The sequence below is a fragment of the Oryctolagus cuniculus genome, chromosome 8 (genome assembly GCF_964237555.1).
Source record: "Oryctolagus cuniculus chromosome 8, mOryCun1.1, whole genome shotgun sequence".
Taxonomy (NCBI): Eukaryota; Metazoa; Chordata; class Mammalia; order Lagomorpha; family Leporidae; genus Oryctolagus; species Oryctolagus cuniculus.
This window is the reverse complement of record NC_091439.1, coordinates 16,744,520-16,769,507: the sequence shown is the minus strand read 5'-3', so window position 1 is coordinate 16,769,507 and position 24,988 is coordinate 16,744,520. Positions and strand designations below refer to the sequence as shown.

Below are 24,988 nucleotides of genomic sequence, written 5' to 3'. Positions count from 1 at the left end.
TTTCTCTCTTGCTTGCCCACCTGCCCGGTGCCCGCTGGCTTTCTGCAAGTCCATGCAGGTGGTTTCTGGAGTGGGAGGCACTAAGGAGAAACAGTGGGGCAGAGACGATGATGAAATTTGACTTGTCCCCACTTCTGGGCCCTTCAGGAAGCGATGGGTAGAGCTCTGTGACAGCATTGTGGGAGATTGGAGGAGACAGGTGACGGGAAGGAAGACAGCTTGGATTTTACCTTGTGCACGTTACCCAGGGACAGCTGTCGTCAGCTGCTCGTTTCTGTGATGGAGAGAAGCTTACCTTTTCTGCACAGATGAGAACCTATCATTTGCTAAAAAGAAGATCTTCAGGGTTGTCATCATTTTGACCATATTATAACTTCTTCTTTAAAATTAGAAAGTATTAATGATAATCTATCTGTGAGGCTTTATGTCCTGAAAAAGTTACAATAATGTGGCTATTTTAACTTTAGTTTTTCAGTTCTGAATTTTGATGTCTGTTTTGTCCTAAATCTGTATCCTATAGCTCTAAGTTATTTTCAAGGCAAGGCAACCTAGCATACATATTCTGTGCTCAATCAACCATCATATGCAAGACTTCATAAAAGCTATTAAAAAACCAATGGTTACCTTGTATTTTTCTGGATAAGGTTTCTATGTTTGGGGAGGGAAGGTATAATACAGGCCCATGATTCTTTATTTGCAAATTCTAAGGCTAGGTGTGTTTTGTAATTCATACTTTTTATCTTTAATTTAAAAAGATTGTATGGGGCATATCCTGTATAGTGTATGAGGGTACTGCAAAAACATGAAAATTGGAATTGAGAAATAAATTTAGGAGTGGACATTTGACCAAGTAGCTAAGATGCCTACATCTCACTTTGCAGGACCTGGGTTTGATTCCAGCTCTCCCTCCTGGTTCTAGCTTTCTGCCAGTGCAGACCCAGCAGACAGCAGGTGTTGGTGCAACTGCTGGGTTTCTGTCTCTTAGCCCCTGGCTCTGAGCCTCACTTACAGGCATTTTAGCTATCTGTGTATGTCTTTTTCTTTCTCTCTCAAATAAATCTTTTTAAAAAGGTAAATTTAGTTAGGTGCCCCCAATTTTTGAAATCCATGCATGCTTTTTCATAATACACATTTCCCAAACACTTCTGAAGACAATTCATGTGCGTGGATTTCCAAGTTTTCACTAAAATAAACATCTTTAACTTCCATTTTCCACAAACTTTTTGAAGTACTTGTGAATAACATCTCTACAGATTTGGTATGGGAAATTCCTTTCAGCAAGGTGAAATAAACATTCACATTGAGTGGCAAAAATCCAGACTTAACTAAGCTGGTGTCAGGTCAGCCATTCAGTCTTCCGGGGAATTCTGATGAAGAGATCGTGGGCTTGTTTCAAAGTGTAATCAAGTGTTAAACTGCATGGACTTACTTGTTTAGTAAAGGGAGGTGTTGCCACAGGCTGGTGACAGAAAAGGTGGGGCTTGCAAGGTTTCAGTGCTGAGTCTTGGGCAGCTGGAACAGCACCTGGCACATATGTGATGAGCAACTATGTGACAGGTGAGTCCATTTGTGACGACAAGGGGAAGAACGTTCCTGTCAGGGGACACTTCAGCCTGAACATCCTCACGGAGCATGGCAGGGACGTGGTCGTTGGTGGGTGACAGTCGGCATTCTGCTCTGAGTTGAATATGCAACAACAGCTGCAGATAGACAAGGTGGGGCCCTGACAGGTGCATGTGTGTGTTTATGCGTCATGCACTTGTGAAGACTGGGAAATGTGCACTTGATATGATAGCTTGGTCCCCCTCTCCAAATTGATTGATTTGAGAGGCAGAGGGAGAGAGAGAAGGAGAGACAGAGAAAGATAGATCTTGGGGCTGGCACCATGGTGTAGTGGGTAAAGCCACTGCCTACATTGTCGGCATCCCATATGGGCACTGGTTCAAATCCCAGCTGCTCCACTTCCAATCCAGCTCCCTGCTAATGTGCCTAGGAAAGCAGCAGAGGATGACCCAAGCCCTTGGGCCCCTGCACCCATGTGAGAGACCCAGAGGAAGCTCCAGGCCCCTGGCTGGCTCAGCTCTGGCCATTGCTGCTATTTGGGGAGTGAACCAGCAGATGGAAAACCTTTCTCTCTCTCTCTGTCTCTCTTCCTCTTCCTCTCTGTAACTCTGCCTTTCAGATAAATTTAAAAACAAAAAAAAAAAAAAAAAAAAAGATTTTTCATTCCCCAAATGGCCACATCAGGAGCTGGGCCAGGCTGAATCAGAAGCCTGGAACTGAATTCTGGTCTCCCACATGGGTGGCTGGGCCCAAGTACTTGGGTCATCTTCCACTACTTTCCTAGGCACATTACTAGGGAGCTGGAGAGGAAGTGCAGCAGTCAAGACTCAACTTGCATGAAGCACCTTCTTCTTTTTTTTCTTTTTTTAAAAAATTTACTTATTGGCCGGTGCTGTGGCTCACCTGGCTAATCCTCTGCCTGTGGTGCTGGCACCCCGAGTTCTAGTCCCGGTTGGGGCATCGGGTACCAGTCCCGGTTGCTCCTCTTCCAGTCCAGCTCTTTGCTGTGGCCCGGGAGGGCAGTGGAGGATGGCCCAAGTGCTTGGGCGCCCGCACCTGCTTGGGAGACCAGGAAGAAGCATCTGGCTCCTGGCTTCAGATTGGCACAATGCTGGCCATAGTGGCCATTTGGGGGGTGAACCAACGGAAGGAAGACCTTTCTCTCTGTGTCTCTCTCTCGCACTAACTCTGCCCCCCCTCCAAAAAAATTACTTATTTATTTATTTGAAGGCAGAGTTACAGAGAGACTGAAAGACAGAGGGAGGGGGAGGGAGAGAGAGGTCTTCCATCCTCTGGTTCATTCCCAGATGGCCACAATGGCTGGAGCTCTGCCAATCAGGACCATGGAGCTTCTTCTGGGTCTCCCACATGGGTGCAGGGGCCCAAGGACTTGGCCATCTTCCACTGCTTTCTCAGGCCACAGCAGAGAGCTGGATAGGAAGTGGAGCAGGAGGGACTTCAACCGGCACCCATATGGGATGCCAGCACTGCAGGTGGCACCTTTACCCACTATGCCACAGCGCTGGCCCTGAAGCACCTTCTTAACCCATCCCCTTTCTCCTTTGCTTGGTGCCTCCTGTCTGTCTCTGTTTCTTCTTTCTCCTCTCTTTCTCCTTTCCTTTTGTTCCTCCCTTTCTTCTTTTTCTCCTGCCTCTCTGCTCTCTTCCTTTCTTAGTTAATAGAAATTAAAACATACCTTTTTTTTTAAAAAAAAATAGTTTTGTTTAGCAGAAAGAAATATTTCCATTTTGTAAGTCATTGTGAGTATTATTATTGAACAGTAAAGTGCTGCCCAGTTTTCAGTAAAATTCTCAAGCTGAGTGTTACGGATTAGGTACAGAGCTTATATTTGTGGGTCATTAACATAGTCTGTGTGAGAGCCAGGAGTTACTGCTGCTGTTGCTTGAGTTCTGAATGTAGGGGTGACAGGTACTGCTTTTCTTTGTTTATGTTTTTAAAAGGTTTATTTTATTTACTTGAAAGGCAGAGTTTACAGAGAGAGAGAGAAAGGACAGAGTGCTAGATCTTCCATCCTCTGATTCATACCCCAAATGGCCACAGTGGCTGGGCCTGGGCCTGGACTGATTGGAAACCAGGAGCTTCTTCCTGGTCTCCCACATGGATAGCAGAGCCCTAAAGACTTGGGCCATCTTCTGCTGCTTTCACAGGTGCATCACCAGGGAGCTGAATTGAAGGTGTAGCAGCTGGGACTTGAACCAGCGCCCAAATTGGATGTTGGCATCGCAGGTGGCGGCTTAACCTGATGTTCCACAATGTTGGCCCCAAAGAGTACTGCTTTACTTGGTTTCCTTTGTAAAACAAGAATTGCCTTTGATTAGGGTACACAAATATGCCGTGTAATCATAGGGAAGCACCTACATTAGCTTCACCTGTGGTACCACAATGCCAACCACTGATATGATGGCTTGCTCTAACATGGGGATGGAGAAACCTTAGGTAAGAGAAGTGGTTAGAAAAATAAAAAGAGAAAATAAACATGATGATGTTCAGAACAGATTATGGTTGTGTGTGTGTCTGTGTAGGGATTCCTTCATAAATGTGTGTGCATAAACTTCAAGACTGTTGCGAAGGCAGAGATTGGTCTGAAGTTTGCATCAAGAGTAGACACAGACCTGTTGAATTTAGAAAGTGACAGGGAAAAGTCAAAGATAACTATGAATTTCTAATACTTGGTGATTAGAAAGGGTGATGGCTTTGGCACTGAGGGAGATTTGACAGACTGGAGAAGATATAAGCCCAGTAAGATGACTTGGCATGTTGCTTGGTGTACATTCTCTAAATATTTTGGATTTCTTTTGTATAAATGCATAGCAATTCCTAGAAACAAAGCATGTTCCAATTCTCACTGCGTTAGTCCAGAGCCTTTATGAATAGTGTGACAAGAAACATAATCCTACAAGACTTGAGTATCTCACATGCTGTTTCCAAGATGCTTTTGTAGGTTTATTTAAATGGCATTAAAAAAAGGAAAAACTGTTGAGTGGCTTTAATTCCCCCCTGCACCTTTTATTATGCATTAGCAATTAACTCTTCCTCTCAGGTTGATGAATTTGAACTTGATCAATTATCTGATAGTAATTACCGGCAGCTCAGAGTGATGATTATTGCTGAGAATATACGCATTTCATCTCTCCATGTATTTCAGGCACTTTTCCATAGTGGCATGTTTGTTTGATTGTAGAATATGACTTGCCCTTTCGGCTTGAACACTGAGGTCAGATTATTCTAGGTTTCTTAAATAAGAGGAGTGCTGCAAAAAAAAAAAAAAAAAAAAAAATCCTCTGGCGTATTACACTCTCTGGACACGGCCTTCCGACATCTAGGACTTGGAAGGGATGAGACTCGGTGTTTTCTCCTGGAGAAGGCGCAGACGGGCTCTGCTTGGGGTGTTTCTTGGCACCTTGCCCTTTTTTTTTTTTTGACACCTTGCTTTCTTGCTTTGCTTTTCCCCCACACGTGGCAGGACGGTGCTGCGTCTTGCCCCCACTAGGAGTTGGGGAGCTTCCCGTCAGGAAGGTGTGTCTCTGCTGCTGTGATGCACTGGTGTTCCGCGTGGATTTATGGAGACTGAAAGGCTGAGCACTCGCTCCTCTGGTCTTTGAGTGCTAATGAGATAATTGAGAGTGTGGGTGCACAGCTTGCTGAGGTGCCATGGCAGAGCATCACGCTGAGCCACAGAAGCAGCAGAAATGCATTTTCTACAATTTCCAAGTCTTGCAGTCCAGCATTGAGGTCCTGGCAGGGGCTTTGTTTTACAGCCAGCTGTGGGCTTCCAGTGACTTCACACGGTCTTCCTTTTGTACAAGTCTGTGTACAAGCCTTATAAGGGAACTAGGCGTATCATATTAGGGCACACCTCGATGACCCTGTTTTAAATCACTTACTTCCTTCAGTGGCCTTATTTCTAGATACAAGGGGTCTTCAATTCATGGAAAATGTGTATTAGGAAAAACTTACAGATTTTGAAAAATTTTTGTACTAAGAGAAAAATGTTTTTACTGTTTTTTTTTTTTTTTATTTGAAAGAGAAGGAGAGAGACAGAGCTAGAGAGGGACAGATCTCCCATCTGCTAGTCACTGCACAAATGCCCACAACAGCTTAGACTGGAGCAGACCAAAGTCAGGAGCTTGGTCTCCTAAGTGCATGGCAGAGACCCAAGCACTTGAGCCATCACCTGCTACCTCCCAGGGGTGCACAGTAGCAGGAAGCTAGAATTAAAAGTGTAGCCGAGCCTTGAACCCAGGCACTCTAACATGGGTGCAGGCATCCCCAAGAGGCATATTAACTGCTGCACCAGACGCCCACACAAACTCATTTTTTAACTTGCACTTTCTGTGAACTTTTTGAAATACCCTTATACAGTCAAATTCTGAGGTCCTGGATTGTGTGTGTGTGTGTGTGTGTGTGTGTGGTCATGATGTGGACCATAACCCTAGGAAGGATAGGACACTTAAGAAGCTTCAAGAAGCTTCAAAAAATGAGTAAGGAGTAAAAAAAAATGCAAAAAGGAGAAGAAAGAAGAACACTGGAAGGGAGGCAGTTTTAACATGTTCAACGTGGCATAACACGTATAACGTACGTTAGTGTTGTCTTGTCTCTGCCAGCACAGCACAGGGCACAAGACATGGGCCTTCATGTCAATTGTGTCATCGAGATGGATGCACAGCCGTCTCCTCACTTATTCTGCAGTGCCTGAGCTGGACTCATCCCATTCTTTTTGACTCTAGTATTCTTTGTGTCACCCTTTGCAGGGGGGTGAAGAGAAAGTGAACCCCCCTGGGGCACATCCCATGGGCCTTTGGTTGCTGTGTGTTCTTTTGTTGTGGAAACACTGGAGGCTAGAGGCCTCCCCTCCTCCTCAGCCACCTGTGTCCTTACTGGCTGTAGCATTCCTGGTGCAGAAAAGAAACATGCAGCCAGAAAGCCACAAGTCTTTTGAAGTCAAGATAATGAATCACGTTTTTGGAAATCATTTTTGTACGATGAACATTTTTAAGTGTAAAATAGTACAGAGATTGATATAGTGAACTTACACATTATCGCCTCAAGTGAGCAAGATTTTGCCACAATTGCTTTCATCTATCCCTTTCTCCCACTTAAAGCAAATCCAAGTAAAAGGCAAAAATGGAGAAAAAAAGCAGCAGTGTGGATTTTGGCAAGGAAGAATGACAGTATGCAACTTAGAAAGGGGACTTTTTTTATTTTAATTTTTCTATAACCTTACTGCCACCCAGTGTCCTATCTGCTTCCAAGATGTCCTTTTCAATTGGCTTATGCAGCCCCAAAGCCAAAGAAGGACATCGGTTCAGCATCTGACAGTGCGTTTTCTGGCCTTTATTTTCCTATTGTGCTCAGGTTCACTTAGTCTTGCGTGTCTGCAGAGAGAGGATGCATTGACTTGGTATTTTGCTGTTGAGTTTGTAGGGATCTTTCTTCAAAGTTTCAGAGCTCCTCACTAGAGAGAGTCTAGAACAACTTTGCATTTATATTGTACATACAGTGTTTGGGTGAGTTTCCATGGTATTCAGGAATCATCCATGATTTCTTTTTATGTACTAATGATCAGTGTATTATTTTTTAAAGCTGAAACTTTTCAAGAAAAATGCAAACAACAAGTTGACACAGTAAAGATAAAATTTGTGAGACATCTTTACAAATTGCCTGGGTATACGTTTCAGTGTAGCCCTGATTCTTGACTCTCTTATTTCATTAAGGTTCACTTGCTACGTTTTTCTTGACATGGAACATTGTTTTATGAGAGATTGCTTTCCAGCCGCCACTCATGAATACAAAGTTGGTAAAACAAGCTAGTAAACATTCACTTTTTTCAAATGTTATTTTTATAATCAACAGGAATCCTGGGAATGCAAGTTAGCAAAGATTCTGAATTCGAATGTCTGATAACTGATCTTTAAATATGGTCTTTTTGTATTTTGCTAACATTTTCTCTCTTTCAATAGGTATAAATGACCAAGGATTGTACAGAGTTGTGGGGGTGAGTTCAAAGGTCCAGAGACTTCTGAGTATGTTAATGGGTATGCCTCTTTTCTAATCATTTTTCTATGCATTATTTGTTTATGTGCATTGATTTTACAACTTAATATTTTGTAGTAACTTATGGTATACTTGTGAATCCGTACTTTTCTGCTGCCTAGATGAAGTTGTCTCCTGGGCAGAGACAGTTGGCTCAGAGAAGTGGTTTAGTATTTGCAACAGCGTAGATACCTACTACCTCTTTCCTTACTAGGAACTGAGAGAAAAAAAGGAACGCTGATAACGGGCAGTGTCTTCCCTGTGCTTGCCTCTCACAGGGCTCTGTGGTTTGCCTGGCTACCAAATTGCCTGTCCAGAATCTTGACAGTAACATTGGGTTGGACAAGGCCGCTGGGATTCGCTCATTTTTATGGCACTTTCAAAACTGTGGTTTGACAGCGAGGGTCTGATTCTCGGGGCTTCATTGCTATTCACAGTGGCTTGTTTGTAGTTCGCACCAGGCTCTCCTCCAGATCCATGCATGCTCCATCTGTGCTGATAACACAGTGTTCTTTGGCACCGCAGACTAGAGGAAGCCAGAAAGTGAATTCATTTCATTACCCCAGACATTATGAGAATGACAAAGCGCTTTTGCATTGCACACTGCTGGCAGCGCAGTGCCACCTGTAAGACGCCCCACTTCTCCACTCCCCAGAGCTGGCCGCCTTGGGAGCAGTGGTGATAACTCATCAGGCTTTAGGGCCTGCATATCAAACCAGTGTGTCATTCTGGCCTTGCTACATGTTAATTTATCTGATATCTCATTTTAATTAATATTCACAGTGCCCTCAGGTGTGCTGTGAATGCATTGAAACCCGTGCATTGTAAAGCACTGTAGCAAAGACTCATTTTTAGGAAGCATAAAGCAAGAGGAATAAAATCAGCGGACGTGTAATGGATGGGATTGCTTGTTGGCTGTATTTGAACTAAGGATTTGATAAGCAGCAACCTGTTTTTTTTAAGCTATTAACCACAGGAAAAATTGCCCGTCATCAGTTGGAGAGCCTTGTAAGAATACATGGGCTTTCATGAGCTGTTTTCATTTTCTGCCTCTCCAGTTTAACTTGGGTGTGCAGTTTTGGCAGTCAGATTTTCCTTCTTACCATTAGTGGTCTCCAAATTAAATAGACTCAGGTTGCCAGTGGTTCAGTAGCAGCTGGAAGAGTTTAATGGGACGACAGCATCTGTTTTTACTTAATTTTAAAATTAGAAACACTTCTCTCATTTCCAAGATGGTGTAATAATGAACAGAACTGGAAGCCTCTGCCGGTATCAGAGCCGGAGATTTGGGCCAGCAGGCACATTTTGGTGGTGGATTGGTTAGAAGGACCTGGCATTATTTTTATTATCTTCTTGTTCACGTTCAAAGCAGGTTTGATCGAGGGTGTTTTTTGTGGTCACCTCCAAGTGTGAATCTGTCTCAAAATTTGTTCTTAATCTCACAAAATCAGCCTTGCTGAACTCAGGTGGTAGTTTGATCTGCTTGTGGGAAGAGTCCCAAGATAGTCCTTCACTTACTAGATGTTTTTAAATACCTGAACACACAAAGATTCATGACCTGGAAAACTGCTTTCACTTGCCATGAGCCTCAGAGTAGACAAGTCCAGGACACAAGTGAGCCCCAACCTCATTCCGTTTACGGGCAGGGAAATAGGATGTTTTTGGTAATAATGCAAATAGAAGAAGTTAGAGAATATTTGTTACTTATTAAATTATTCACTTAGGAAGACTACACAAAGTAACTGTTTTTCTTTGATCTCGAATAAGTGTGCAAATGATAATAGTTTCATACTTCTTCCAACAAAAAGGTTTTAGAGTTTTGAAAAATAGTTAATTTACGGGAGTATTTCCAAAAGTTTATGGAAATGCTTATTGTAAAAAAAACTATGCATGATTTTAAAAATGTTTTTTGCACCAAAACAGTTCAATTCTATTTTCCATGAACTTTTTGAAATACCCTCATACTGCACCATAGATATTCTTTGCCTCCAACTTTTCCCAACTCTTTATGTTGCTTTAAGGTTATATCCTAAAGAGAAGAAAAAAAAAATTGTGCCTGCCGCATTTCTAACTTTGTATTTTTAAACCAGTATATGAAGAAGATGATTACTGAAAGTAATGTTTATTTCAAGTTTGAAATTTTTGAAGGCATAATTTGTTTGTAATGCATGTTTCTTGTAGAAATGAAAAGATCTAATTTTTATGTATCTGAGAAAAAGTTCCAAACCACTTTATATATATTTTTAGGAGAGCTGCCATTTACTTGGTTCCCGGTAGTTCCTGAGAGCTGATTATTTAATTTCAGATGATTTTGATAGGTATTTTGGCATAAAATGTTGTATATTTAAAATATTTTAAGTGTTCTTTAAATACTAGATGTATGTTTAGTCTGGTGCATATTTCTTTTTTTTCCTGGTGTGTGTTTCACCTTTGTACTTGATATCAAAGTAGAGGAAAATGTTTCTGTCCATTCTCCTCCCCCTTGTCTTCCTCTCTCCTTTCTTCTTCCTCTCCCTTCTCCTCCCGCCCCCTCTTCTTCTCTTGGTCCCACCAACCTGAAGTAGCAATGGCCACTGACCATAGAGAACTCTCTCAATGGCAGAGTGACCCCTTGGTACTTGGCCAGGCCTGGTGAAGGAGTTGGCAGCTCCTTTGCCACTTGGTGGTGAGAGTTTGTCTTCTGGGCCGTGTTCCACCTTGGGAGCAGAAAGGCAAGGGTCTCTGTGTTTGCAGCAGTGCCTGTGCCTTGCTCTGGACCAAGCTTCTGGGTTTCTGCAAACAAAAAATGCCCAAGTGAGCAGTTAGTTGCCTGCCTTCCACTTGCACGTCATTTCCTTTACTTTCCCTTTGCTGTCGTTAAGACAGGACCTGCCAGGCTGATGAAAGGTTTTGTGATTTTTTTTTTTTTAAATAGGATTGTGCACCATTTGGAGAAGGCAGAAATACCAGGATGAGATGTTTTTGCAGGGGGTTCATAGTGTTTAGGCAAATCGGGTGAGAGTATAAAAGATGAATTACGGTGGCTCTGAGCAGATCAGAACTGTTGTGTGTGCTCTTCCTTCTTCCTCTTTGTTTTTTTTTATTTTTATTTTTTTGACAGGCAGAGTGGACAGTGAGAGAGAGAGACAGAGAGAAAGGTCTTCCTTTGCCGTTGGTTCACCCTCCAATGGCCGCCGTGGCTGGCGCGCTGCAGCCGGCGCATGGCGCTGATCCAAAGGCAGGAGCCAGGTGCTTCTCCTGGTCTCCCATGGGGTGCAGGGCCCAAGCACTTGGGCCATCCTCCACTGCACTCCCGGGCCACAGCCAAGAGCTGGCCTGGAAGAGGGGCAACCGGGACAGAATCCGGTGCCCCGACTGGGACTAGAACCCGGTGTGCTGGTGCTGCAAGGCGGAGGATTAGCCTAGTGAGCCTCGGCGCCGGCCCTTCTTCCTCTCTTTGTAATGAGAGCTTCAGGGCAGAGGATTGGGAACTGAGAGAAAATAGTAATAGCTTGTACGGCCTGGTCACTTCGATGGTTATTTCTAAACTTGAAAGGACTGGATGATGGTATTTATTTGACAGTACTGTAGAAAACAAGAAATAAAAATAATGTACATGAATGTTCTTGTAAAAATAGTAACTATTTGTTAAAGATCAGCTTTGTCACGTGGATTGGAGGGGAAAGTAAACTAAAGCCATTCTGATTTTTGACTACAAAGCATATTTTTGAAACCCATCCAGGCACCGTACTTCTTCAGGCACTGTAGAGTGGGCCCCGGGTCAGTGTGGAGGGAGCTGAACCAGCCGTGTGAAATGGCACTTTGCACTCAGGCTGAGCTGCAACTTCCCAGTTCCACAGAAATGATCGAGGGGTCTATAAAGAGCAAGCATTCACCAAAATAAAAAGTTGAGTCTTTGTACCTGTGCGTATTCGTTTAGATTTTTAACTGATCCCTGAGGTCTTGCACCTTGATCAGAAAGGAAGCAGCAGTCTTACCTTGTTTATGGTAAAACATATATTCTGACTGGAGACACCAAAAATACTTTTATATCTGAGTTCTAGATAAGTTGTTCATGAGGTCTGCCTCATCCCAGGACATCCACCGATTATAAAGGCCTGCTGGGGATGATTGAGTTATTTGGAAACAGCGAACATTTAATAGAAGATTAATAACGTAGACACATTAGTGTCTGATGTGACAGCTGCTTTTCAGCCCATGAATTTAGGAGGGTGGCTTATTTTTCCATAGAGAGAATATGATTTTCAAAATACAGAATGATGTTTTGGTAGAAAGTTGGAAATACAAGATTTCCTTTAAAAGCCTCTTGGATTTTAAAATGGTGATTTGCTGGTAGCAGGTTGATTGAAAATGTTATTTGACTTGTATGTTAAAATGAGATTTAAATAATTGATTTAATGAGAGACAGAATATTCAGTTACAGAAGTAATTGGTTGGCAAAGCCTTTAGAACAGAACTATTTAGTCCTAGTTATAAAGGATTGCATCTTTAATCAGGGTGTTTAATTTGATTTCTTGAATGTATCTGTGGCTTGTCTGACAAGCTCAGTAACAAATGAGTTCTGAATTGTAGGACCTGATCAAAATGTAATCAGTGTCAATTGCCATTGTTGTAGTTTATTGCATATTGCTGTCAGTTGCTGTAATCAAGAAATGTTGAAGGGCTTTAAAATGTCTCCAGACCTTTGAGTAATTGACTTCATATGTGTGGTGTTATGCCTGTGAAATAACCATCACTTCCTGTTTCACTCTATTTTCAAAAAGTTTGAGGCCCATATTGAGTTGTCATCCATCCTTCATCAAGCTCAAGCCTCAAACTTTGCAAGCATGACTTCATGGTCCCATCTTGACAGGTTTTTCTTTTTAAAAAGGAAATACTAACAAGATGTTTTCTTCCCTATGTAGACAACTACAGTGTAAGAGAGGAAAAAATCTCCCGAAACGATTTTTTTTAAACCTTAATTCAGACATCATTCTGAAGTAAGGGAGAAAGGGTCTTTTCATGAAACTCTGATTTTTTTCCTTTTGCATGATAGGAGTGTAGAAAAAACAGGCACGTTTATATTGATGACTCAGTATCAACTGTCATAGCCCATTCACCACCTGCTTCCTTCAGGCAGGTACCACTGCCGAATGCATTTGCCTTTTTTTTTTTTTTTTTTTTTTTTTACAGGCAGAGTGGACAGTGAGAGAGAGAGACAGAGAGAAAGGTCTTCCTTTGCCATTGGTTCACCCTCCAATGGCTGCCACGGCCGGTGCACCGCGCTGATCCGATGGCAGGAGCCAGGTGCTTCTCCTGGTCTCCCATGGGGTGCAGGGCCCAAGCACTTGGGCCATCCTCCACTGCACTCCCTGGCCACAGCAGAGAGCTGGCCTGGAAGAGGGGCAACCGGGACAGACTCCGGCGCCCCGACCGGGACTAGAACCCGGTGTGCCGGCGCTGCAAGGCGGAGGATTAGCCAAGTGAGCCACGGCGCCGGCCGCATTTGCTTTTTAGTGACTCAGCTGTGGTAATAACCTGCTCTCTCTAATAATTGATGCAAATCTGTGTACACTCTCAGTTTGCTGTGATGCTCTCAGTTTTCTGGGAGTGCATTTGTACCATCGGCCTTGTGCAGATGAGGACTTGAAGCTGCGTGAGTGTGAGACTTACTGCTTGGGGTGCCGTGCCTGGTCTGGGCCAGTGCAGGCCTCAGGCACAGGTTTGTGATGCTGGTGGTGCCCTCCTCCTCCCCGCTGTCTGTCAGGCCACTGCTGAGTGTCCTGGCCCAGAGTCACAGAGATCCCAGATGCCACCACACTCAAGAGTGTTTGCCTTTGCTACCATCCTTCCGTTTCATTTCAACCAGGCTGGACTTTTTCTTCTCTGTAATTTACTAACTTCCCACCTCCTTTTGTTTTACTTATTTATGTTTTGCGTGTGGCCTGCCTTTCATTTAGAACTGCCCTGCTGTTTGGAAGGGTGTGTGGAAGCAGTGCACCTGTAGCACCTTTAGGTCACAGAAAACCATTTTAGTTTAGAATGACTGTCAGGAGTGTCACCCAGGCTTCCAAGGAATATTTTCTGGATGAGTGCATACGTTGTCATGTTAATGTAAGAGATGACCCATGCTGACTTTTATCAGTTTATGTGCCGTAGTTCTGTTGTGGTTGATCCTGCATTCAGCTTTAGGAAGGTGATACAATCAATACATAACTCGGAAGTGGGGACCCAAGGTTATCACCCTTTCTCCTGTGGACCTGTTGCCATTCTGAGAGTCATTTTGCCATTTATGGTGCCAGCCTTTGTTTCCTCTGTCATAAAGCGATGTGATAGCAACACATACTGTTGAAACAAGGGAAACTTCACACTAGCACCTGACATTGCTGCATACTGTAAGCTAGGGGCACAGATGAGTACCTTCAGCAGTGCTGGGATAGGTGCTTGCTTGGCCTGGTGGGTGGTTACAATGCTGGTTAGGATGCCCACATTCCACACTGGAGTGCCTGGGTTTGGTCCCCAGCTCTGGCTCTGGATTCCAGCTTCCTGGCTAATGCAGACCCTGGGAGGCAACAGTAATGGCTCAAGTAATTGGGACCCTGGCACCTATGTGGGAGCCCTGGATTGAATTAGCAGCTTTGGCCCTGGCCTGCCCTGCCTTTGTGGGAACTTACGGATTGAACCAGCTAATGGGATTGTGCTATCACTTTTGCTCTCTCACTCAAATATGATGATGATAATAGTGATAGTAATGAAGACTATGATAGCTATATGTGAATTGCAACTGTGGATGCTGAGTTACTGTACCATGTCTAATTCTTACTCCCATTCTTGTCTTTATCCTTTTGCTTTGATTTCTGAAAAGTGCTAGAGGTGTCTAGAACTAGAGCATGACTTACAACATTATGAAGAAACTGTGTATAATGTTTTTGTAGGAAACCATATGATTAAATATATGTGGTTTGGCTATTTAGAAATGGAAGCTTTGTGAACTAGTCGAGAGGGTCTTTGAATGTTCGGTTTTAATTATTGTTTTCTTTCTTGCATGCTCACTAGATGCAAAAACGTGCAATGAGTTGGACCTGGAGAATTCTGTAGACTGGGAAGTAAAAACAATAACCAGTGCCTTGAAACAGTATTTGAGGTAAGCACCTCTCCGTGAAGGAGGGAAGAATGGACTCTTCAGATACGAGACAAACAGATGCCCACTGCTTGTATAAACATCAATAGTCAAGTTCAGCCCTATTAAAAAGGCGCCTAATAATGTCCCAGGCAGTGAGTTGAGTAGTAGACGGCCATCAGCTGATAAGTAAATTGCAACAGAGCAGGATTGGAATTAACTTGTTTTGAAATAGAAGTCTGTTGTAGATGTGAGTTTTAGGAATTCAACACCATGAAAAAATGAAAATGAAGGCCATTTATTGAAATCTTTGTCTTTTATTTGTGTTTTAGAAGAAAATGAGGATTTTTAATTATTTTTTTGAAATAAAAATTAGGTATTTAACAAAATAAATTTCCCCAAATACTTAGATGTTGACTACAAACTTACATTTGTTTTGCAAAAATTCTTCTGATGGTTAAATTAAAGCACAATCTCTGGAAACTTTCATAGCTGTTTTAAACATGCTAAGATGCAGAACTGAAGACACACAAAGTATGTCAATGATTAACAAATTCTTACATTTATAGTGAATTTACTACCATAATGCAAATTGCATGCTTTCTGTTTTTTATTGTCTCTGTTTGCATTCTCGTATTTATTGTGATTCTTATTGCTAATCTTATTTCTGTTTTTATTCTAATTTTTATTACTATTTTTATTCCTATGCTTAATTTGGTTCCTTCTTGGAATTCTCTTTTTTTTAAACTTTGATTTAATAAATATAAATTTCGAAAGTACAACTTTTGGTTTATAGCGGTTTTTCCCCCCACAACCTCCCTCCCACATGAAACCATCCCATCTCCTACTCCCTCTCCCATCCCATTCTTCAGTAAGATTCATTTTTAATTATTTTTATATTCAAAAGAGCAACTTAGTATATACTAAGTAAGGATTTCAACAGTTTGCACCCACACAGATACACAAAGTATAAAGTATTGTTTGAATACTAGTTTTAACGTTAATTCACATAGTACAACACATTAAGGACAGAGATCCAACATGGGGAGTAAGTACACAAGGATTCCCATTGTTGATTTAACAATTGACACTGTTATTTATGATGTCGGTAATCATCCGAGGCACTTGTCATGAGCTGCCAAGGCTATGGAAGCCTCTTGAGATCACAAACTCTGACCTTATTTAGACAAGGCCATAGTCAAAGTAGAAGTTCTCTCCTCCCTCAGAGAAAGGGACCTCCTTCTTTGATGGCCCTTTCTTTGCGCTGGGATCTCACTCACAGAGATCTTTCATTTAGGTCATTTTTTGCTAGAGTTCTTGGCTTTCCATGCCTGAGAAACTCTCATGGTCTTTTTAGCAAGATCTGAATGCCTTAAGGGCTGATTCTGAGGCCAGAGTGCTGTTTAGTGCTACCTCTTGTAGATAAAGGGGTAAGATCAAGGTAAATATATGTTTTTACATCCAAATTACCACTCATAGTGCCAAACTGTGGTTTAGATGAAGATTATGATAAAAACGAATCTTGTCAGTCCCTTTCTAGGATTGGAATGGAAGCCCAGTGAAGATGGGCATGGTACAGCCCACCCATTGTGCTGTCTCCAGCAGCTAGAGCTGTGCCTGTTACTGAGATAGGAAAACAGTGATGCTCAACCTGGGATGGTCTTGCCCTGCTGCCTTGGGCAGTGTCTGCAGAGTTTGGTTGTGGTTGCTGGAAGAGTGCTATTGACATCTCATGGGCTGAGGCCAGTGCTGCAGTGTGCACAAGACCCACTGTTACCTCCAAAGAACTGTTTCTTCCAAAATATTAGTCATGCTGTGGCCGAGGGAGCCTGTGTTCATGGATAATGGAAAGAATGCAAGAGCAACACAAATGTAGTGATTTGTTTGTTAGTTTGACCAGCAGAGGAAACTGCTTTAGGAGTAGGAGGTAGCTTTAAAGCCATTTTCTTGGGGAAGGGGTTTGTCCTAGCATCGAGACTCCTCATTTCCCATTCTTGTCCTTGCTCTGCTCCTGATTCCAACTTTCTGCTAATGCGGACCCTGGGAGGCAGTATGATAGCTCAAATGGTTAGGTCCCTACCACTCACATAGGGAACCTGGACTGAGTTCCTGGCTCCCAGCTTTGGCTTGGTGCAGTCCTAGCTGTTGTAGACATTTGGGGACTGAAGCAGTGGATGGAAACTTTTTCCTTCTGTCTCTTTGCCTCTCAAATTAAAACAGGAAAATCATTTTACTATTTGGTAAACTTATAACCAGTACAGGTAGAGGTTGACCAAGGTGACTCAGCTGTTGGTGGGGATCTGATAAACATCAGTTTATTTATTTATTTATTTATTTTTTTTGTGGTAAGTTATGGCTTTTTTTCCCTTTGCTATATATAGTTTTCTTTTTCCTCGGGGGAGGAATTAGTTGCTAAAGCATCTGTTTATTCAGTTCGTATTGTTTCTCTTTGGATGTTGGTATTCTCTGAAGCTAGTTCCATGTTGCCTCTGGTCTTGTGTTTATTTTTCTGCTTTCTCCTCTCATTACACTGCTTCTTCCTATTGAATTCCACTTTGAGGCATACATTGCCTGCAGGATGACATTAGATGCTATTATTATAGAACTTCATTCTTAACAGTATCTACATTCTGCCTGTATGTGATAAAGTGATTATCATAAGATGGCAGATGCCTGGGGAGATTGCAAAGTTAGGTTGCTGTCCCCGCCCCATGCTATTTTTATCAATGGAAAATGCAGGAATTAGGATTTAATTGATCCTTTTTCTGGTGATGCATCACATGGAAGAACACTGAATTTCTCCTTCCAGTTTGACTCCAGGATCATGACCCAAGCAAGTATATTACAAGAGCTCGAGGTCTGCGGTCAGCCAGCCTGTAGGGTAGGAATCCCAGCTCTGTCCCTTACCAAACTGTGGCAGGGAGCAGAACATTGCTTTTCCCACCAGAAGAGCTCTTGCCTTTGACTTCTCCTTGCAGATAACCTGGCCACTTGCTGGCTGGGCAGTCGGGGAAAAAAGAGGGAAACTAAACTTCGAAAGCCCTAAACTAAAGCAAGAAGCAAAACCTCCAGGGGCCCTACAGGAGGCTAAAAATGAGCAGTGGACCCATCAATGCTGTCTTCCTTTGTCATCTGCTGACTTGGGGCAAATGTTTTTACTCCCGGTGCTTTAGAAGGCTGGGTTCCAGCCTCTTGAGTGGTTTCTCATCTATGCAGATTGTAATTTGAGTTTTCAGCAATGTGTTCCTACTACAATTTCCCATTGCAGAGGGGGAAAAATGAGCACTTGAGTGCTGTTTTGAGTACAATGATTTTACCTGGAGGAAACTTCTTTTAAGCCTGGAGATTGGAATGGGACTTTTTGGGAAGGAACTGCCAGCTTAGGTAAATGTTATGATTTATATCACCCAACAGATCCCAACGGGTGGCGAAGAGAGGTGGCTTAGAAGCATGTTGGGTGAGAGGCTGAGCGATGTGGTGACTCAGAGTAATAAATTTTGTATGGGGAACTTGTCATTTTTATTACTGCTTCCCTAACATTAGTGATATTTATTTTTCATGCTGCATCGCCTGGCTAGACATATGGCAATGATATAAGTAGCCTGTAGAAGATATTTAGACACAAATTCATTTTTATTGGAAAAGAAATGCTCTCTGTGGTTTCTCCTAAGTGAGCTCATTTCTCCACCTTTTCTGTTTGGCACCCTCTAACTCCTTCTTCCTGCCAGGTAACTGTTTTCCTTCTTTGCTGAATACTTCCTGCTTGTCTAAATTAGTACACTTCAAAGAGTTCATGGAAAGATGGAACTAAATGATAAGTTTGTTTAGGGGCACACATTTTTCAAATTCTATGCATAGTTTTTTTTTTTTAAAAATAATACCATTTTCCATGAGGGTTTCAAGACTCCTCATATGCATGGATTTCAAAATTTGTTCACATCAAGAATGAAGTTATCTTTTAGTTCCATGTTCCATGAACTCTCTGAAGTATACCCTGCACTTTGAAACAAAAACCTGTAAAGGATTCTGTGTAATCTGTCCTTCCTTCTCCTGATTTAGGTTGGATGAAAGTGATTTTTTTCTTCTTCTTTAAATGGGAGCCTAGAAGAAGATAGGGAGAGGGGAAGTAAGAGGAATAGCTTCTCCTCACTCATGCTTTAAGTCTTAGTTTTGTCTCTGATTGTCATGTGTATGCATCATTAATTATATTTAAGGAGCATTCCTGTAAGTATGCTTCTGCATCTAGCTTTGTTTTTATAACAGAATTATTAAAGTGTAATTGACACCAACCTATGCGTATTTATTGTATACATTTTGATGTTTATATATGTGTATACTTGTGAAGCCGTCACCATAGTCCAGACACTCTATCTATCATCCCCTAAAGCCTGCTCCTGTCATTTGAAATGCCTTATGCTCGTCTTTCCTTTCAACTGCAGAGGCTCATCTGTAGGTGACTGCATCTGCTTCCTGTCATACATTGCTTTGTATTTTCTGTAGTTTCATATAAATTGAATTATATAACGTGTAAAATTTCTTTTAATCTGGATTCCCTCACTCAGCATAATTGGTTTGCATTGACCATTGTCGCAGCATTTACTGGAGTTGGAGCAGCCAGGACATGAACTATATGGGATGCTGGTTTCACAAGTGGAAGCTTTACCTGCCTTGCTACAACACTGGGCCCCTTTAAATTCAATTTTTATTGTGATAGAGATACATACCCAGAGTAACTTGAATCTTTTTTATTTAACTGAGCTTTGTTTGATGGCCCAGAATGTGGTTTATCGTGAGAGTAAGTGGCCCATGTGCACCAGCAATGTATGTTTTATTACTTTTTGTTGGAGAGTCATTTAGGTGGAGGACATGCTGATTAGGTGAAGTTGATGGGTAATTTGTTCCAATCTTGTGTATCCTAACTCATGTGCTGTCTACTTGTGTTACCAGTTATATAGTCAGAGAGGTATTTAAATCTGACTGTATTGTGAATTTATTTCTCCTTGCTGTTTTAGCAGTTTTTGTCATGTATTTTGAAAATCTGTTTTAGACCTATTGATGTTTAGTATTGTTATGTTATCCTTTTATCAATATGAAATTACTTTTTATGTCCAGGGCTTTTGCATGTGCCTAGATATTTTTTTAGTCTTTGAAGTTTTTGGAAATGTTGGAAGAACTATTTTTAGGTTATACAATTTCAGCCTTTTAAAAGTTTTTGATTTCTTGCCAGATTACTCTTAAGAAAGATAGTACAGATGGATACTCATCTAAACATTCTAAGTGTTTGTACAGTTAGGAGGTGTGTTCTTATAAAGTTGAGGATACATAGCAAGTTTCATTGAAATAAAACATCCCATTGCTCACAAGAGAAAAGATACTGCCATTCATGTAGTTTGTTTTGTAGAAAATTAAAGTGCTCTGTACATTTTTGAGGTGGTCAGTTTTATTTAATATGCACAAATATAGTAGATATGTTTAAGAGGAAAAGATTTAAGTTAAATATTTTCTGTGTAATTTTTTGTTGGATCTTCAGCTGTACCTTAGAGATGACTCAAAATTACATGCTTACATTTAGATAAAATGGTTGATTTTAAATATACTAATTCATAGAAGGAAATTTTTATACATAAAACCAGATGTTTGTCAAGATAGTTTCCACAATTAGATAGGAGTTAACTGTATACTTAGATCTGATAGGGAGTTTTTAAAATTTTTTTTATTTTTTAAAAATTTTATTAAAGTTATATAAATTTCTTGTATTTCATATATATACAGATTCAGGAACATAGTGATACTTTCCACCCCACCCTCCTTCCCACCCACGAACCACACTTCTTCTTCCTCTCTTGCTTATTCCCATTCTTATTATTTAAAAAGATATGTTTTCAGTTAACTTTATCCTCATAATTAACCCCATACTAAGAGTTCAACAAGTCGTATGAAGAAAAAAAATTCCTCAATAGTCAAGACAAAGGCTGTTAAAAACCATCACATCTCAAAGTGTCCGTTTCACTCTATAGATTATCTTTTAGGTGCTCTATTAGTACCAGAGATCAGGGAGAACATATAACATTTGTCTTTTTGGGATTGGCTTATTTCACTAAGTATAATGGTTTCCAGGTACATCCATTTTGTTGCAAAAGACAGGATTTCTTTTTTAACCACCATGTAGTATTCCATATTGTATATTTACCATAATTTCTATATCCAGTCTTCAACTAATAGACATTTGGGTTGATTCCATACCTTAGCTATTGTGAGTTGAGCCACAGTAACCATTCCGAAAGGGATTTGTAACTGCTTATTGAGCTTCAATTGTGCCTCGTGCAAGTATCAGTTAATAAAGTGATCCATTTGATTGATGTATTTTTTGTGTGTTTGCAAAGATATCCCTAGGGGTGTTTTACATGAGAACCAAGAAATGCACAATATATTTAACAGGCTTTTACAACACACAAGCTCAGAGGGAGGTGAGCTCTTCAGATCCGTGCAGTAATTCTGAGCTGTCCTTTTCACTCAGGAGTCTCCCGGAGCCCCTCATGACTTACGAGTTACACGGAGATTTCATCGTCCCAGCCAGTAAGTATCAGAGATGTGGAGAACCAGTTTTCAGCTTGAGGATGTGTCTAATTTCCATGTGAAAATTCAGCTTACTATTATTGCAATCTGTGTTAAAAATCAGAAATCACTTTAGGTGATGTTGGGTTTTCCTCTTTGGAAGAGTTGGAAGAAAGGGCAGATGTATTCATTGGTTCATTCATAGACATTAGTTATGGCCTATTGTGGGTTAGTCAGTGGTGGATGCTGGTTGAATGTGGTGCAACAACAGGTTAGGAGCCAATCCTATAACAAGTATTTGGGATGTACACCTCTCATAAGGCCATAAATTATATACTCATGCATGAGAAAAATGCAGTGAGGACTCAAAATATTTAGCTTGCAGAAGGGAGGGGTGAGCAGCAGATTTGAAGAGAATAGTAGACTGGGGATGGCTTCATAAAGAAAGACACTTAGATGGAAATTATAGACAGAAGGAATATGATGAGGTAATTCCAGAAGCCCAGACAGTATTTGATAGTGAATTACATGTGATAAAATGTTACATGAAAAAGGCCTACAGTTGGTAGAACTTAAATTTGTGATTACATTTTTTGTGAGTCATACTCAGTTGAGGCTTTCTTGTTTTTTCTCAATTATCATATAGCTCACTTTTTACATTCAACACATGCTGTTTAATCATCACAGCCATCTGAAGTATACTGGTGTTAAGTATTTAATAGTTAAGGAAATGTAGGTTGAGACATATTAAATGACTTGCCAGATTATAGAGAACCTTATTTAAAATTCAAAACCCGAGTTCCCCTGGCTAAAACCTGCAGTATTGGTTTTCACAGGTGCACTGACAGTAGCTGTAATGGTATTTTCATTTCCTTTTATTTTTTCCCCCTACGATGTGTTCCATAGTTTAATTTCTTGAAAACACTCAGCACAGTCCCTATGGGTCCTGTGCTACTGCTGCCCAAATGCTGCTTTCTGTGTTCCCTCCTTGTGAGGTCTCTGCTGCAGCCCGTGTGAAAGTTGCTGGTCTGCTGCAGAGAGAAGCGATGTATAGGCCCAGTTACACTCCCAGGATGAAGTAGGCTTTCTGAAGATGCGAAAACCAGCGTTCTATTCTCTTGTGTTTGTACGTGGAAGTGGATTTTTTTTTTTTTTTTTTTGAAATGAGAATTTGTGTGATCAAGAAAGTCAGGGAAAGTTTTCTTGGCAAAAACTCAAGCAAATGCTAAGTTGTTTTGATTTCTTCCCTGTGGCATTTTTGGCAAACAGGGGAAAAAGAAATTAAACTTAGTTGGAAGACAATTGTTTCACGTTGTTTGCCTTAGAGACTGGAAAAAGCAGAAGAGTGCCAATTTTAATCTAGAATCCTTTGAGAATTGGAGAGAGATAAAGTGATTATAGGATAAGGTTTTAAATTCCCACAAATTAGTGTCATTAGTATTGCCATCACTAAAGGCAGTCTGTTTGAAATTCTAATACCCATGTATTTTACCAGAAGATGTTCTGAAGTGGTAGCAACTTACTTCCCAAGAGGCAGTCCAGCCCGTGTGGAGGAAGTGAGTTGGTATAAATGCAAAGGTATCATCACCCGTTGGGCCAGTACCCTGTGTTGTGCTTCCTCATTTCGCAGAGACGCTGTAAGAAAGTCTTACCAGTGATTTGAAAAGCAGGTCTGTTGCAAAGAAACACTGTAGCTACTGTCATTGCTAGTGTGGATTTGCACCAAGTGCAGCTGTGGTTGGAAGGGGACCTGTGGTGATCTTACTCAGTGAGAAAAAGCACATGCATTGAATGGATGCATTTTTACGGGCCAACGTTGTCAGTGCAGACTTTTACATTTTCGTTTTAATCTCTTGTGAGTACCCTTCTCAGTATATGCTTTCTCGCCAAGGAGAGCGAGCGAGCGAGCAGATCCTGTAATCCTGTGCATATGTACTTTTCAGAGCTGAATGAAACAGTTACAGAAGTCAGGAGGCCGAAATTAGTCTCCCTTTTTGAATGTTGTTGGAAAATGGGGATTGTGGCTAAGCTATCGTTTTCCATTAACAATGTCACAGTTTACCTTGTTATTCTTGAGTGTCTTGTTCCCTGAGCTGACTGCTAAGTTACCAAACACTGTGTGCCCACCTCTCACACCAGCATGGACAATGTGTTTTTTTTTTTTTTTTTTTTAATATTTATTTTTTTTTTCTTTTTTTTTTTTTTTTTTTAACTTTTATTTAATGAATATACGTTTCCAAAGTACGAATAATGGATTACTATGGCTTCCCCCCCATACCGTCCCTCCCACCCACAACCCTCCCCTTTCCCACTCCCTCTCCCCTTCCATTCACATCAAGATTCATTTTCGATTATCTTAATATACAGAAGATCAGCTTAGTATACATTAAGTAAGGATTTCAACAGTTTGCTCCCACACAGAAACATAAAGTGAAAAATAATAGATGATTTTTTTTAATGATGATGAAATCAGATCAGACCTATTGTCATGTTTAATCCCAGTGAGAGTCAAGTTGGGAGTTGATAGTTTCTTTTCTTTTCTTTTCTTTTCTTTTCTTTTTTCTTTTTTTTTTTTTTTTTTTTTACAGAGGATCAGTTTAGTATGCATTAAGTAAAGATTTCAACAGTTTGCACCCCCATAGAAACACAAAGTGAAATATATTATTTGAGTACTCGTTATAGCATTAAATCTCAATGCACAGCACATTAAGGACAGAGATCCTACATGAGGAGTAAGTGCACAGTGACTCCTGTTGTTGACTTTACCAATTGACACTCCTGTCTATGGCATCAGTAATCTCCCTATGCTCCAGTCATGAGTTTCCAAGGCTATGGAAGCCCCTTGAGTTCTCCGACTCTTATCTTGTATAGACAAGGTCATAGTCAAAGTGGAGGTTCTCTCCTCCCTTCAGAGAAAGGTACCTCCTTCTTTGAAGACCTGTTCTTTCCACTGAGATCTCACTCACAGAGATCTTTTGCCAGAGTGTCTTGGCTTTCCATGCCTGAACTACTCTCATGGGCTTTTCAGCCAGATCTGCATGCCTTTAGGGCTGATTCTGAGGCCAGAGTGCTATTTAGGGCATCTGCCATTCTATGAGTCTGCTGAGTATCTCACTTCCCATGTTGGATCACTCTCCCCTTTATTTATTCTATCGGTTAGTTTCTAACTAACTTCTATCGGTATGTTTCTAACTCTACCATTTGGGGCAAGTCAGCTTGAGCATGTCCCAAATTATATATCTCTTCCCTCTCTTATTCCTACTCTTATGTTTAACAGGGATCACATTTCAGTTAAATTTCAACACTTAAGAATAACTGTGTATTAATTACAGAATTAAATCAGTCATATTTTTTAATATTTATTTATTTGAAAAGCAGGGTTACAGAGCAGCAGCAGAGGCAGAGAGAGAGAGAAAGGGTCGGGGGAGGTCGGTCTTCTATCTGCTGGTTCACTCCCTAGATGACCACAATGGCTGGAGCTGCACCCATCAGGAGCCAGGAGCTTCTTCTGGGTCTCCCATGCAGGCGCAGGGGCCCAAAGACTTGGTGCTTTCCCAGGTGCATTAGCAGGGAGCTGGATCAGAAGTGGAACAGCCGGGAATTGAACTGGTGCTCATATGGGATGCCAGCACTGCAGGCGCTGGCTTTACCCTCTCTGCCACAGCGCCGGCCCTGACACTGGTTTTCATCCTTGTCCGTCATGTGTGCTGGTTTCCG

General features: G+C 41.3%; 1 protein-coding gene across 5 annotated transcripts in view; it reads left to right on the top strand.

Moving 5' to 3' along the window:
- ARHGAP10 (Rho GTPase activating protein 10) overlaps window positions 1-24,988 on the top strand; it is a 362,697-nt gene that overhangs the window by 228,985 nt on the left and 108,724 nt on the right. For 4 of the 5 annotated variants that reach the window (XM_051819397.2, XM_070047462.1, XM_070047463.1 and 1 more), the window contains 3 exons: window positions 7,545-7,619; window positions 14,653-14,740; window positions 21,234-21,292. In XM_051819397.2, coding sequence (XP_051675357.2) covers window positions 7,545-7,619; window positions 14,653-14,740; window positions 21,234-21,292 — 222 coding nt within the window. The remainder of the gene's footprint in view (window positions 1-7,544; window positions 7,620-14,652; window positions 14,741-21,233; window positions 21,293-24,988) is intronic. The other variant, XM_070047465.1, reaches the window with a different exon arrangement.